This window comes from Phyllobates terribilis, unplaced genomic scaffold (assembly GCF_046119375.1).
Source record: "Phyllobates terribilis strain yellow unplaced genomic scaffold, ASM4611937v1 Scaffold_11__3_contigs__length_659146591, whole genome shotgun sequence".
NCBI classification, from domain to species: Eukaryota; Metazoa; Chordata; class Amphibia; order Anura; family Dendrobatidae; genus Phyllobates; species Phyllobates terribilis.
The window spans coordinates 656,581,558-656,594,496 of record NW_027362771.1 but is presented as its reverse complement, the minus strand read 5'-3'; the positions used below and the strand labels follow the sequence as shown (position 1 = coordinate 656,594,496).

At 50.9% G+C, this 12,939-nt stretch overlaps 1 protein-coding gene across 1 annotated transcript; it reads left to right on the top strand.

Annotated features, from left to right (window-relative positions):
- The first annotated feature begins 379 nt into the window (after positions 1 to 379).
- LOC141167207 (sodium/potassium-transporting ATPase subunit beta-2-like) lies at positions 380 to 8,720 on the top strand. Its single transcript, XM_073654653.1, has 7 exons — positions 380 to 557; positions 2,292 to 2,420; positions 3,364 to 3,471; positions 3,560 to 3,765; positions 6,021 to 6,092; positions 7,442 to 7,555; positions 8,081 to 8,720. The coding sequence occupies exons 1-7, from the start codon at positions 446 to 448 to the stop codon at positions 8,240 to 8,242; spliced, it is 903 nt and encodes a 300-aa protein (XP_073510754.1). The 5' UTR covers positions 380 to 445; the 3' UTR covers positions 8,243 to 8,720.
- The last annotated feature ends 4,219 nt before the right edge of the window (positions 8,721 to 12,939 follow it).

Sequence of the window (12,939 nt, the reverse complement as noted above, 5' to 3'; positions counted from 1 at the left end):
GTCTGCTGAGCCGTGTATCTAATCCCATCCTGTGTGATACTGTCTGCTGAGCCGTGTATCTAATCCTCTCCTGTGTGATACTGTCTGCTGAGCCGTGTATCTAATCCTCTCCTGTGTGATACTGTCTGATGAGCTGTGTATCTAATCCTCTCCTGTGTGATACTGTCTGATGAGCTGTGTATCTAATCCTATCCTGTGTGATACTGTCTGCTGAGCCGTGTATCTAATCCTATGCTGTGTGATACTGTCTGCTGAGCCGTGTATCTAATCCTGTCCTGTGTGATACATTCCACAGTTTCATCTTCTGATCTGGTTACATTGTTGCCATCTGGGCGGGGGCTGATTATTATTCATGAGGGGGCGGGGCTGTGATGAGATTCATAAGCTGCTGCTCCAGTTCTGGGGATTAGTCTCCTGAGATTTAGGAGATAAGAACATCAGCATCATGGCTGCTCTCACCCAGAAGAGGAGCTGCGGCCAAATGATGGATGAGTGGAAGGAATTTATGTGGAACCCAAGGACCCGGGAGTTTATGGGCCGGACGGGAAGCAGCTGGGGTAAGGAGAAGAGGTGCTGGGGCGGCCAGAGAAAAGAGGAGCTGGGGCAGCTGGGGTAAGGAGAAGAGGTGCTGGAGTGGCCGGAGAAAAGAGGTACTGGAGTGGCCGGAGAAAAGAGGTGCAGGGGTGGCCGGAGAAAAGAGGTGCTGGGGTGGGAGGGTAAAGAGAAGAGGTGCTGGGGCGGCAGGGTAAAGAGGTACTGGAGTGGCCGGAGAAAAGAGATGCAGGGGTGGCCGGAGAAAAGAGGTGCTGGGGCGGCAGGGTAAGGAGAAGAGGTGCTGGGGCGGCAGGGTAAAGAGGTACTGGAGTGGCCGGAGAAAAGAGGTGCAGGGGTGGCCAGAGAAAAGAGGTGCTGGGGTGGCAGGGTAAGGAGAAGAGGTGCTGGGGCGGCAGGGTAAAGTGGTACTGGAGTGGCCGGAGAAAAGAGGTGCAGGGGTGGCCGGAGTAAAGAGGTGCTGGGGCGGCAGGGTAAAGAAGTGCTGGGGAAGCTGAGGTAAAGTGGTGCTGGGGCATCAGGAGAAGGTAGGTGTCAGGGTGGTCAGAATAAGGAGAAATTGTAGTGCTGGAGTGGAGGATGAAAGGAGGTGCTAAGGCGGCTGGAGAAAAGAGGTGCTGGGGCAGCAGGGTAAAGAGGTGCTGAGGCGGCCGGAGAAAAGAGGTTCTGGGGCCGCAGGGTAAAGAGGTGCTGAGGCGGACGGAGAAAAGAGGTGCTGGGGCATCAGGAGAAGGTAGGTGTCAGGGTGGTCAGAATAAGGAGAAATTGTAGTGCTGGTGTGGAGAATGAAAGGAGGTGCTGAGGCAGCTGGAGAAAAAAGGTGCTGAGGCGGCTGGAGTAAGGAGATGTCGGGTCGGCCAGTGCTAGGACTATAGGTTCTCCCACACAGGAAAAGCTGCTGGAGTCATGGATACAGTGCGAAGGTGCAGAATTGGCTGGTAATGGGGGGTAACGGGCAGGAATGATGGATACGGTGGGGTATAGTGCTCCAGTGATGGGGACAGTCGAGCAGTCAGTGTCCTCCTACCACACGTCTTGAGTCTTATTTTGCCCCATGTATCGTCTTCTCTTGCTCGGATCGTTACGGTGAGGGCGAGGGCAGGAGTGATGGATACGGTGGGGTATAGTGCTCCAGTGATGGGGACAGTTGAGCAGTCGGTGTCCTCCTACCACACGTCTTGAGTCTTATTTTGCCCCATGTATCTTCTTCTCTTGCTCGGATCGTTAGGGTGAGGGCGAGGGCAGGAGTGATGGATACGGTGGGGTATAGTGCTCCAGTGATGGGGACAGTCGAGCAGTCAGTGTCCTCCTACCACACGTCTTGGGTCTTATTTTGCCCCATGTATCGTCTTCTCTTGCTTGGATCGTTAGGATGAGGGTGAGGGCAGGAATAATCTGTGAAGTTTGAGCTTAGTGAGATTGAGGTGATTACATAAAGCAACAGATGTCTTGCCTCGAAGGGATCCCTTCCATGGAGGGATCTTATCATGTCCGTTACATCATTTGTAAGTGGGCATCATAGGGGCATCATGGGAGGAACTTCCATCTAGCATCATATCCGGGAATATGCCCTGTCCATTGAAGGTGTCCGATATTGCACCACCTGTAAGGACCATGTTCCTGCCCCCATTGCCTTTGTCTTCCTGCTCCTCTGATGGCTTAGGGCAGTTGTATCAGGTATCTGCTGCCTTTTGTATCACTATACTGTACTGATTTCTTTAACCCTTTCTTTCTTGCAGCGCTGATTTTGGTGTTTTACGTGATATTTTACGCCTTCCTCACGGCAATCTTCACGTTCAGTATGTGGGTGATGCTGCAGACCATCGATGAGTATAATCCGAAATATTCAGATCGACTTTCTAATCCAGGTAAATCACTAAAGTTTGCAGGTGTTTTGGGGGGCACATAGTTTTTGAGAGAAAGGGTGGTGCACTGGATCTTCCTTCTGATCGTGATTAAGAGAAAGGAAGAAAAGTTGTTTTCCTGGTGGGAATGATGAGGTTGAAGCTAACAGACATGTGTCCCGGGTGGTGGAGCTGGGGGTCCAACAAACTGCTCTTCCTTGGCACTCACTGACTGTCTGCATCGTATTAGGACGCAGCAGAGTCCCAAGTCCCAAGGGATCCAATCTAAGAAAGCAGATAAGACGGCATCCATCTGTTAAGCTTGACAAAGACCTCCTGAAATGTAGCTATGGTGGATGGATGATGTCTCATCTGCTTTTTATCAGAGGTGGAAATTCTTCATGACCAATATTATCGGCTGTTATCTATATCAATATGGCTACTTGTGTGCTTTTCCATGATTGTTAGCTGCTGCTGACATATCTATAATTCAGAACTGCAAATGCTGCTCTGCTGATACATATGTCAGAGGATTATCTTCCCGTATATGCGACCACAGAGCCGTAGTGTCATGTAACTGATCTGTCAGCAGTAGACATCAAATCCAGCTCCTTTCAGCAGCGGTGCACTGCCTAGCTGTGTCAAGCTCCATTGTGGAGAAGTACAGGAGAGTTGAGCTCTGTAAGAAACCAGCTAACAATGATGAAATGTAGTAGCTATGCTGATGTATGTGGCAGAAATAAAATCCGCAGGGCACTGTGCAGGAAGTCCACGGAGAGAGACTGCACATTATTGACCAGGAGCACTGGAACTACAGCAGGACAGATGCAAACACCACTGAAGGCTAAATACAGCCAAGAGATCTAAAAATGAGTTATATTGGCCAAGACAAGACAACATTGTGATTTTGGGAATAGCCCAATCAGAAATGTTTCTCTATTATTTACTGCTCTCATCTTTTCATCAGGACTCATGATCCGCCCAAAGCTGGACACCCTGGAGGTAGTGTATAGTCTGACGTCCCAGAACGGCACCTGGGAGCAGTATAAGGAAGCCCTCCGCACCCTGCTGGAAGGTAAGGAGACTAGTTCACTGTTTAATTGAGGAATTCCTATGCCTGGTGAAATGGCAAATAATAAGATTCACTTTCCACTCTTGCAAAGACTATAACAGTACCGTGCAGGAGGAACGAGGCATCAACTGCACCAGCGGGGTGTACAACAAACAGGAAGACACCGGAGATGTGAGAAATTACCCAAAGAAAGCCTGCTGGTTTCTACGCCAAAAACTGGAGAACTGTTCTGGTATTGATGACCCGACGTTCGGATATAGAGATGGCGCTCCGTGTGTGCTCATAAAGATGAACAGGGTGAGCCTCCTTCATCATATCAAATCATGCTTCTAATGTGTCCCATCCCTTTCCACTGGTCCCCACATCTTCTCCATTCCCCTCCCCACTGATTCGCACCTCCTGGCTCGGCCCTCCCTCCCTCCGGTCCGCCGGGCCCTCCCTCCGGTCCGCCGGGCCCTCCCTCCCTCCGCCGGGCCCTCCCTCCCTCCGCCGGGCCCTCCCTCGGTCCGCCGGGCCCTCCCTCCGCCGGGCCCTCCCTCCCTCCGCCGGTCCGCTCGGCCCTCCCTCCCTCCGCCGGTCCGCTCGGCCCTCCCTCCGTCTGTCTGTCTCTCCCTCCCTCCGTCTGCCGGTCCGCCCGGCCCTCCCTCCGTCTGTCTGTCTCTCCCTCCCTCCGTCTGCCGGTCCGCCCGGCCCTCCCTCCGTCTGCCGGTCCGCCCGGCCCTCCCTCCGTCTGCCGGTCCGCCCGGCCCTCCCTCCGTCTGTCTCTCCCTCCCTCCGTCTGCCGGTCCGCCCGGCCCTCCCTCCGTCTCTGTCTCTCCCTCCCTCCGTCTGCCGGTCCGCCCGGCCCTCCCTCCGTCTGTCTGTCTCTCCCTCCCTCCGTCTGCCGGTCCGCCCGGCCCTCCCTCTGTCTGTCTGTCTCTCCCTCCCTCCGTCTGCCGGTCCGCCCAGCCCTCCCTCTGTCTGTTTCTCCCTCCGTCTGCCGGTCCGCCCGGCCCTCCCTCTGTCTGTCTGTCTCTCCCTCCCTCCGTCTGCCGGTCCGCCCGGCCCTCCCTCGGTCTCTGTCTCTCCCTCCCTCCGTCTGCCGGTTCGCCCAGCCCTCCCTCTGTCTGTCTCTCCCTCCCTCCGTCTGCCGGTCCGCCCGGCCCTCCCTCTGTCTGTCTGTCTCTCCCTCCCTCCGTCTGCCGGTCCGCCCGGCCCTCCCTCTGTCTGTCTGTCTCTCCCTCCCTCCGTCTGCCGGTCCGCCCGGCCCTCCCTCTGTCTGTCTCTCCCTCCCTCTGTCTGCCGGTCCGCCTGGCCCTCCCTCTGTCTCTCCCTCCCTCCGTCCGCCCGGCCCTCCCTCTGTCTCTCCCTCCGTCCGCCGGTCTGCCCGACCCTCTCTCTGTCTCTCCCTCCCTCCGTTCGCCGGTCTGCCCGACCCTCTCTCTGTCTCTCCCTCCCTCCGTCTGCCGGTCCGCCCGGCCCTCCCTCTGTCTGTCTGTCTCTCCCTCCCTCCGTCTGCCGGTCCGCCGGCCCTCCCTCTGTCTCTGTCTCTCCCTCCCTCCGTCTGCCGGTCCGCCCAGCCCTCCCTCTGTCTGTCTGTCTCTCCCTCCCTCCGTCTGCCGGTACGCCCGGCCCTCCCTCTGTCTCTCCCTCCCTCCGTCTGCCGGTCCGCCCGGCCCTCCCTCTGTCTGTCTGTCTCTCCCTCCGTCTGCCGGTCCGCCCGGCCCTCCCTCTGTCTCTGTCTCTCCCTCCCTCCGTCTGCCGGTCCGCCCAGCCCTCCCTCTGTCTGTCTGTCTCTCCCTCCCTCCGTCTGCCGGTCCGCCCGGCCCTCCCTCTGTCTGTCTGTCTCTCCCTCCCTCCGTCTGCCGGTCCGCCCGGCCCTCCCTCTGTCTGTCTGTCTCTCCCTCCCTCCGTCTGCCGGTCCGCCCGGCCCTCCCTCTGTCTGTCTGTCTCTCCCTCCCTCTGTCTGCCGGTCCGCCCGGCCCTCCCTCTGTCTCTCCCTCCCTCCGTCCGCCCGGCCCTCCCTCTGTCTCTCCCTCCGTCCGCCGGTCTGCCCGACCCTCTCTCTGTCTCTCCCTCCCTCCCTCCGTTCGCCGGTCTGCCCGGCCCTCTCTCTGTCTCTCCCTCCCTCCCTCCGTCTGCCGGTCCGCCCGGCCCTCCCTCTGTCTCTCCCTCCCTCCGTCTGCCGGTCCGCCCGGCCCTCCCTCTGTCTCTCCCTCCCTCCGTCTGCCGGTCCGCCCGGCCCTCCCTCTGTCTCTCCCTCCCTCCGTCTGCCGGTCCGCCCGGCCCTCCCTCTGTCTCTCCCTCCCTCCGTCTGCCGGTCCGCCCGGCCCTCCCTCTGTCTCTCCCTCCCTCCGTCTGCCGGTCCGCCCGGCCCTCCCTCTGTCTCTCCCTCCCTCCGTCTGCCGGTCCGCCCGGCCCTCCCTCTGTCTCTCCCTCCCTCCGTCTGCCGGTCCGCCCGGCCCTCCCTCTGTCTCTCCCTCCCTCCGTCCGCCGGTCCGCCCGGCCCTCCTCTGTGGTCTGCTTCTGATTCTTAGTGCTTCATGATGGTAATTTCGCGTGTCTTTCTGCAGGTAATAAATTTCTTGCCACAGCCAGTCCCGGATTTCTCTCTGACTTCTATCACCGTGAACTGTTCCGGGAAGGTGAGTGCACGGACGTCTCAGGTAGACGTTCATATTCTGCCTCTTCTCTCAGAAGTCTCAGTCTCTTTTCTCTTTGTTGTCTTCAGAAGCTTAAAAGTGCAGTAAATGAGACGGTAAGAAGCAGAGCTTGTAGGAGTCCTATATAGATGAGTTCCTATAGATGAGTCTCATGGTGGTTAGATGACGATACTTCATTCAACCCCACATACGATGACTCCCCTATATAAATCCCAAGTTAGACCTCCTGCTTGCACTCTACTTGTAGCTAAGCTTCCGCAGAAGGAATTGTCGGATGCGTGTCTCCTTTATGCTATGTATAGGTGTCTGGTGTATGTGGTATTATATAATGTGTTGTGATGTCCATGGCATTATATAATGTGTGTATTCTATAACATAAGATATATAATATACAGGGCAGCACCTCATACCAGGGATCGGCCTGTAATGAAACCAGGGATCACCAAATCGAGAAGTTATTATTATTGAAACAAACAATTAAAAACCTTTAAAAGTCGTCAAATGACCTGAGGAAAATAATATTCTCACACAATAAGGTGAAATAGGCCAGACGTCTCCACCGCCAGGCCAGACGTCTCCACCGCCAGGCCAGAGGAGTGTGGGACATGGGGAACAACGGAGCAATGAGGAGGAAAACAATGGAAACTACAGGAGCAAATAGATTCACAAAGTACATATAAAGCAGAAGGAAGTCTATAATATCCCTGCAAGTTCTGACTGGATTTAGGGTGGACAACTAGGCGCCTACAGAGAAATCTATGGATAGTCCACCTCAGCCGACTCCAATGGGGGAGCAATAAAGGAGCTAAACATGTGCTAAAGGGAACGAGGACGATCAAAGCTGTAGGAAGCCATTGTCTGACAGACCCCTGAGGAAGCCCAGGCTGTGTGGCGACACGCATTGGGCACCTTTGCCCCACTACTGTCCTCCAACCATCCACTGAATGAGGGTCTTGATATGGCATCTTAAGGGGTTTTTGATCTCTGATCTGTGACCCTATTAATTGTCGGGCACTTGCTTCCTACAGCTTTGATGGTCCTCTTTTGATACGTTTGTATAGGTGTCTGGGATAATGTACACGTGATGGTTATCATGTGTGTCGGCTGTATCATCTCATATAATGTACTGTATGTGATGGGTGCTATATAATGTATAGGTGTCAGCTGTGAGATATTTTACAGTATATAGATAAGTATTATATAGATGACATGCTTGTCGTAGCTCTATCGATGATCTCTAGGTCCACGTCTGCGTGATGAGCTGATCCGCCGCTTGCTGCAGACTGTCTGTGTCAGCTTCTTTAAGATCATCATAAATTCTTCTTCTCCAGACTGAAGACAATGACCGTCTCCTGGGCAGCCGCCTCTACTACCCCGGTGTGAGGAATAACACCATGGGGAGCATTGACCTCATGTATTTCCCATATTATGGGAACAGAGCTCAGGTGAGTGTCCTCACTGCTCCCTCCGTCATTAGACCTGGCCCCCTCCGTCATTGGACCTGGCCTCCTCCGTCATTGGACCTGGCCCCCTCCATCATAAGGGGTCACTGCCTCACATCTCCCCTTCACTCTTGTCTGTCATGATATGAAAAAGATCCTCCATCCCTTCCCCCGGAATCAGCAGAGAAGGACCCCAGCAATGTCTATGCGGTTTCTAAAGGAGGGAAGGTTGGTCATGCAAGCCCCAACCCAGGAACCATTAATGGATAGAGTTCACTCCAGTAAGAGCAGTCACACTATGAAATGCTCGTCCCCAATAAGAGCGGTCACACTATGAAATGCTCGACCCCAAGAGACTTGTGTAGCAGATACTATGGCAGCATTCCCAGTCACAGAGTAGGAGCATTTATAACCGGGTCAGGATGTCTGTGAACTGCCTTACTGCCAAGTTGTGCCCTCTTCTCCACTGGACATTCGCCAGAAGTCCATTTTCTGATTCGCCTGATGAATATTCTCTTTTCCCCACAGAAGAACTACACACAACCATTTGTAGCTGTGAAGTTCCTGAATGTGACTCGTGACATAGATCACACGGTGGAGTGTCGTGTCAACGCAGCCAATATCAACAATCAGGACGAACGGGACAAGTTTCAGGGGAGAGTGATCTTCACACTGAGGATCAACTCGTAGACAGACGTCCCCTCCATGTAACATCACTGCCGGAACCGCCACCCTGTGACCCCTACCCCAGGTGTCCCCTCCATGTAACATCACTGCCAGAACTGCCACCCCGTCACCCCCAACCCCAGGTGTCCCCTCCATGTAACATCACTGCCGGAACTGCCACTTGTACCCCAGGTGTCACCTCCATGTAATATCACTGCCGGAACCACGACCCCAAGTGTCCTCCTCCACTAGCTGTTCTGCTGCCGCTTTGGAGTCGATGCTGGATAACTACTACTGTTTTAACAGTAGATTATCTTCTGTCCTAATTTTTACTTTTTTCTACGAATAAGCCCCTCCCCCCGTATACTGACCCTGCCCTGTGTGTATATATATATATATATATGTGTGTGTGTGTGTGTGTGTATATAATATATTTAATGTGCATCCAGCAGACTTGTCCACTCCGTACTTGTACCATTAAAGAACAGCTATGGTTTTCTAATCTCCGTCTTTCGTCTTTGGTCATCAGTGACTGCAATGTGCATTAGTCACCGACTGCCCCTGTACAAGGATCTGCAGACAAGCCCCAGAACTTGTCTCTCTATATATCACCTTATTGGACCCCAGCAAACGGGAAGACTTAGCCCAATGCTGCAGTGCCCCCTAATAACACCAATATCTACAGTGCCCCCATAATAGGGACACTCCATCTATCATCTCACAGACATCTTCCTCTCTTCAATGAAAGGACCTTGTGGGTCAGGCTGAGAAACGTTCCTTCAGCTCCAAGAAGGCCCTGATTGTCTCAGGTTTCCAACGAAATACATCAGCTCCCTTCTCAGTTAAATCGGTCAATGGTTACCCATGTAAGCGTAGGTGAGTTTTCAGAGATTTGGAATAACACCCACTCCGTAACAGCTTGGACCTTAGAGGAGTCCATACGGAGACTTTTAACAAACAAGATATACCCCAATAAATTTACTTCCTGCACCAGAAAAACACATTTTACAAGTTTAGCAAAAAACAAATTGTCTCTGTGTCTATTTAGAACAGTACGTACATGTCGGCTGTGTGACTCTCACAGGTGAATGAACCCAGATGTCATCCAGGTAGACAACCACATATTGACCATTTAGGTCTCTGAAAATGTCATTAATATTTTAAAAAACGGCACATTACTGAGTCCAAAAGGCATCACAAGCTCTTCATAGAGACCTCAAAGGTGTGACATGTCATTGTGACGATAAAGCTTATAATCTTAATCAGCTAGACGTTTAGATTTGTTAATCCAAGAGAAATACAGTTATCTTTGTGGTGACTTGTAAATGTATGTGTATTTCTGTGGATTGTCAAGAAGGACAGTGACTCAGCATGGAACAATGAATGTTTGCTAAATATGTTGATTAACCATTGTGTGGACCCTGTAGCTTGTTGACTCACAAAACAGGAGGACAAACTATGTAAATTCATTAAATGCTCAAACAATGAGACCTGAGCGTTGTCCTTTCCCCCCAACCTGTGACTGATGACGTTAGCCACATATGTAAATATTAAAAGGGTTTTTCTATCCTGCTGCAAGGACATAGGAAAGAGACTTTACAAGGAGAATCAAAGATCAGACTCTCTTAGACCATTATCTTGGAAGCATGGCTTTAACCAAAGAGACACAGATTTGGATTCTACATAATTCCAGCCTAAGGGTATATGTCACGCAAGGGTAGGAAAAGACTAAGGGCAACATAAAGAGAAGAGGGAGAGGAAGCTCAAACACTAGGAAAAGGGGGAGAGTAGACTCCTAGGCAGATTTAATATCACCCTGCCTACCCTATCGTCCCTATATAGTTTCCATACCTATCGTCAAGCAGGACCCTAAGCCCTGAATGTCCCTAGAGCTTGGCCTAGATAGGGAGGGGACAGGGTGAGCACTAGTCAAGCCCCACTACAAACTACAACAAGGTAGACAAACAAAGGGGATACACTTAGCTTGAGCAGACACCAGAGAGATAATGCCTACTGTCCTCCAAGGGCACCAGAGACGAAACTAGCTGACTGTTAATGCTCCAAGTCAACACAGAGGTGCATAGAACTATCACAGGTGACTCTCTGGAGAAACTGAGGCTATTTAACTACCCAGAAAGGGTGTGTCAATCAGCAGCAGAAGGTGGAGGTTGCTGCTGGGTCCTAAAGGAAGAAGGATAAAAATACTACTGAGATGAGGAAATCAAAAAGGCATCTGCAATGCCAAACGCAGTGACCACCTACAGCCGGTTCCAGGGTGATTGTCTGTCACACCTGACACCTGTGACAGTACCCCCCTTCCTTCTACAAGTGGCCTCCGGACACTCAGGACCAGACTTCTCAGGATAAAAGGTGTGGAACGAAAGAACCAACCTGGAGGCATTTACCTCTGATGCCGAAACCCACATCCTTTCCTCTGAACCATAACCCTTCCAGTGCATCAAGTACTGTAGAGAACAAGGTTGAAGGCGAGAATCTACAATCCTCGAAATCTGGAACTCCAAATTACCATCAACCATGATTGGGGGCGGTGGTAGAGGAGAGGGCTCAAGAGGTTCCACATATTTCTTGAGTAAGGACCTGTGAAACACATTGTGGATCGTAAGGACCTCGGGTAGCTCAAGACGAAATGCTACTTAGTTAATGATGGCAGTTATTTTATAGGGACCAATAAATCTAGGTCCTAGCTTCAATGAAGGAACCTTCAACTTGATATTCCTGGTAGAAAACCACACAAATCACTCACACTTGGGTTTGCACCAGTCCCCCATGATCTTCAAATTACTCAGAACCCCCCCCCCCCCCTGCCACACAGAGGAGAGCGACGAAGCAAAACGTTCTTCCTTAGGAACTCCCGAAGCCCCTCCCCCACTAAAAGTACCAAACTGTGTGTGGAAACCATATGCAACAAAGAATGGTGACCTGCCGGTAGAGTCTTGATGATGATTATTAATAGCAAATTCTGCCAGTGGTAAGTAGGATGCCCAATCCTCCTGGTTTTTGGAGACAAACACCTGAGGTATGTCTCTAAATTCTGATTCATGCGCTCGATCTGTCCATTCGACTGAGGATGGAAGGCAGAGGAAAAGAACAGCTGCACCCCGAGTCAAGAACAGAAAACTTTCCAGAACTTAGAAACAAACTGGGTTCCCCTGATCTGACACCACATCGGAGGGAACCCCGTGAAGCTTCACAATCTCATAAATACTAGTGATGTGCGAGCACTAAAATGCTCAGGTGCTCGTTGCTCGGGTCGAGGAAATTGGAATACTCGGGTGCTCGACCCGAGCAACGAGCCCAATAAAAGTCTATGGGAAACTCGAGCATTTTTCAGGCGGCTCCCCCCCAGGGTTCTGCAGGGGGCCTAAAAATTGCCCTAATCGGCGGGAACAGTTCTCAAATAACATGGAAACAGCACAGGGAAGACACCTGGAAGCATTTCTGGCTCCCAGATCACTGCTGTCAACAATGTTGTCAGAGTATTACGCCACTTTTACGGACTCACAATAAAACATACAAAAACGAGACCAAAATAAATAACCAAAAATGCTCCTCCACACCTTGGGCTATGTTCACACATTCACGCGTTTTTGATGAGGTTTTGCACTTTTGCATTGCTTTCATTGGTGAAAAATACATTCACCAGTAAATGTAATTTTAACATTTTACAACCTTATCTGCCCATGTTGTGTGTGAGACACGATCAGACACATCCTATTTCATTTATGAAGGAGGGACTCTGAAAGTCACAGCCTATTTTTATAGGGCCATCAGGCGGCCCTTATTATTGTTAAAGGGCCAGCAGTCAGCCCTCACTATTGTTAGAGGGCCATCAGTTGGCTATGCTTTGTTGCTCCCATTATTAAGGAGCAGGTCTCCTATACTGTTATAGTGTATGCAGTGACTTCAAGGCATGCCAAAAATTTGGAAAAAACCCAATACCCCTTTGAAGAGACATAGAGGGCCTGATTTAAAAAAATAATTTCCCATTGTTAAGGAGCGGTTCTGCTATATAGTTATTGCGTATGCAGTGACTGCAACGGCTACCTAAATTTAGCAAAAATCCCAATACCAATTTAAAGACACATAGGAGGACCTCAGTAACAAAATTATCCCATTATAAAAGAGCGGTTCTGCTATACAGTTATTGCGTATACAGTGACTGCAACGGCTGCCTAAATTTTCCACACATCCCAATACCCCTTGGAAGAGACGTAGAGGAGGGCCTCATTAACCCCTTTACCCCAAGGGTGGTTTGCACATTAAGGACCAGGACAATTTTTACAATTCTGAACACTATCACTTTATGAGGTAATACCTCTGGAACGCTTCAACAGATCCCCCTCATTCTGAGATTGTTTTTTCATGACATATTGTACTTCATGATTGTGGTAACATTTCTTCGATATGACTCGCTGTTTATTTGTGAAAAAAAATCGGCATTTTGGTGAAAATTTTGACAGTTTTGCAATTTTCAAACTTTGAATTTTTATGCCCTTAAATCAGAGAGATATGTCACACAAAATAGTTACTAAATAACATTTCCCACATGTCTACTTTACATCAGCACAATTTTGGAACCAATTATTTTTTTTGTTAGGAAGTTATAAGGGTTAAAAGTTGACCAGCGATTTCTAATTTTTCCAACAAGCTTTACAAAACCATTTTTTTTAGGGACCACATCACATTTGAAGTGACTTTGA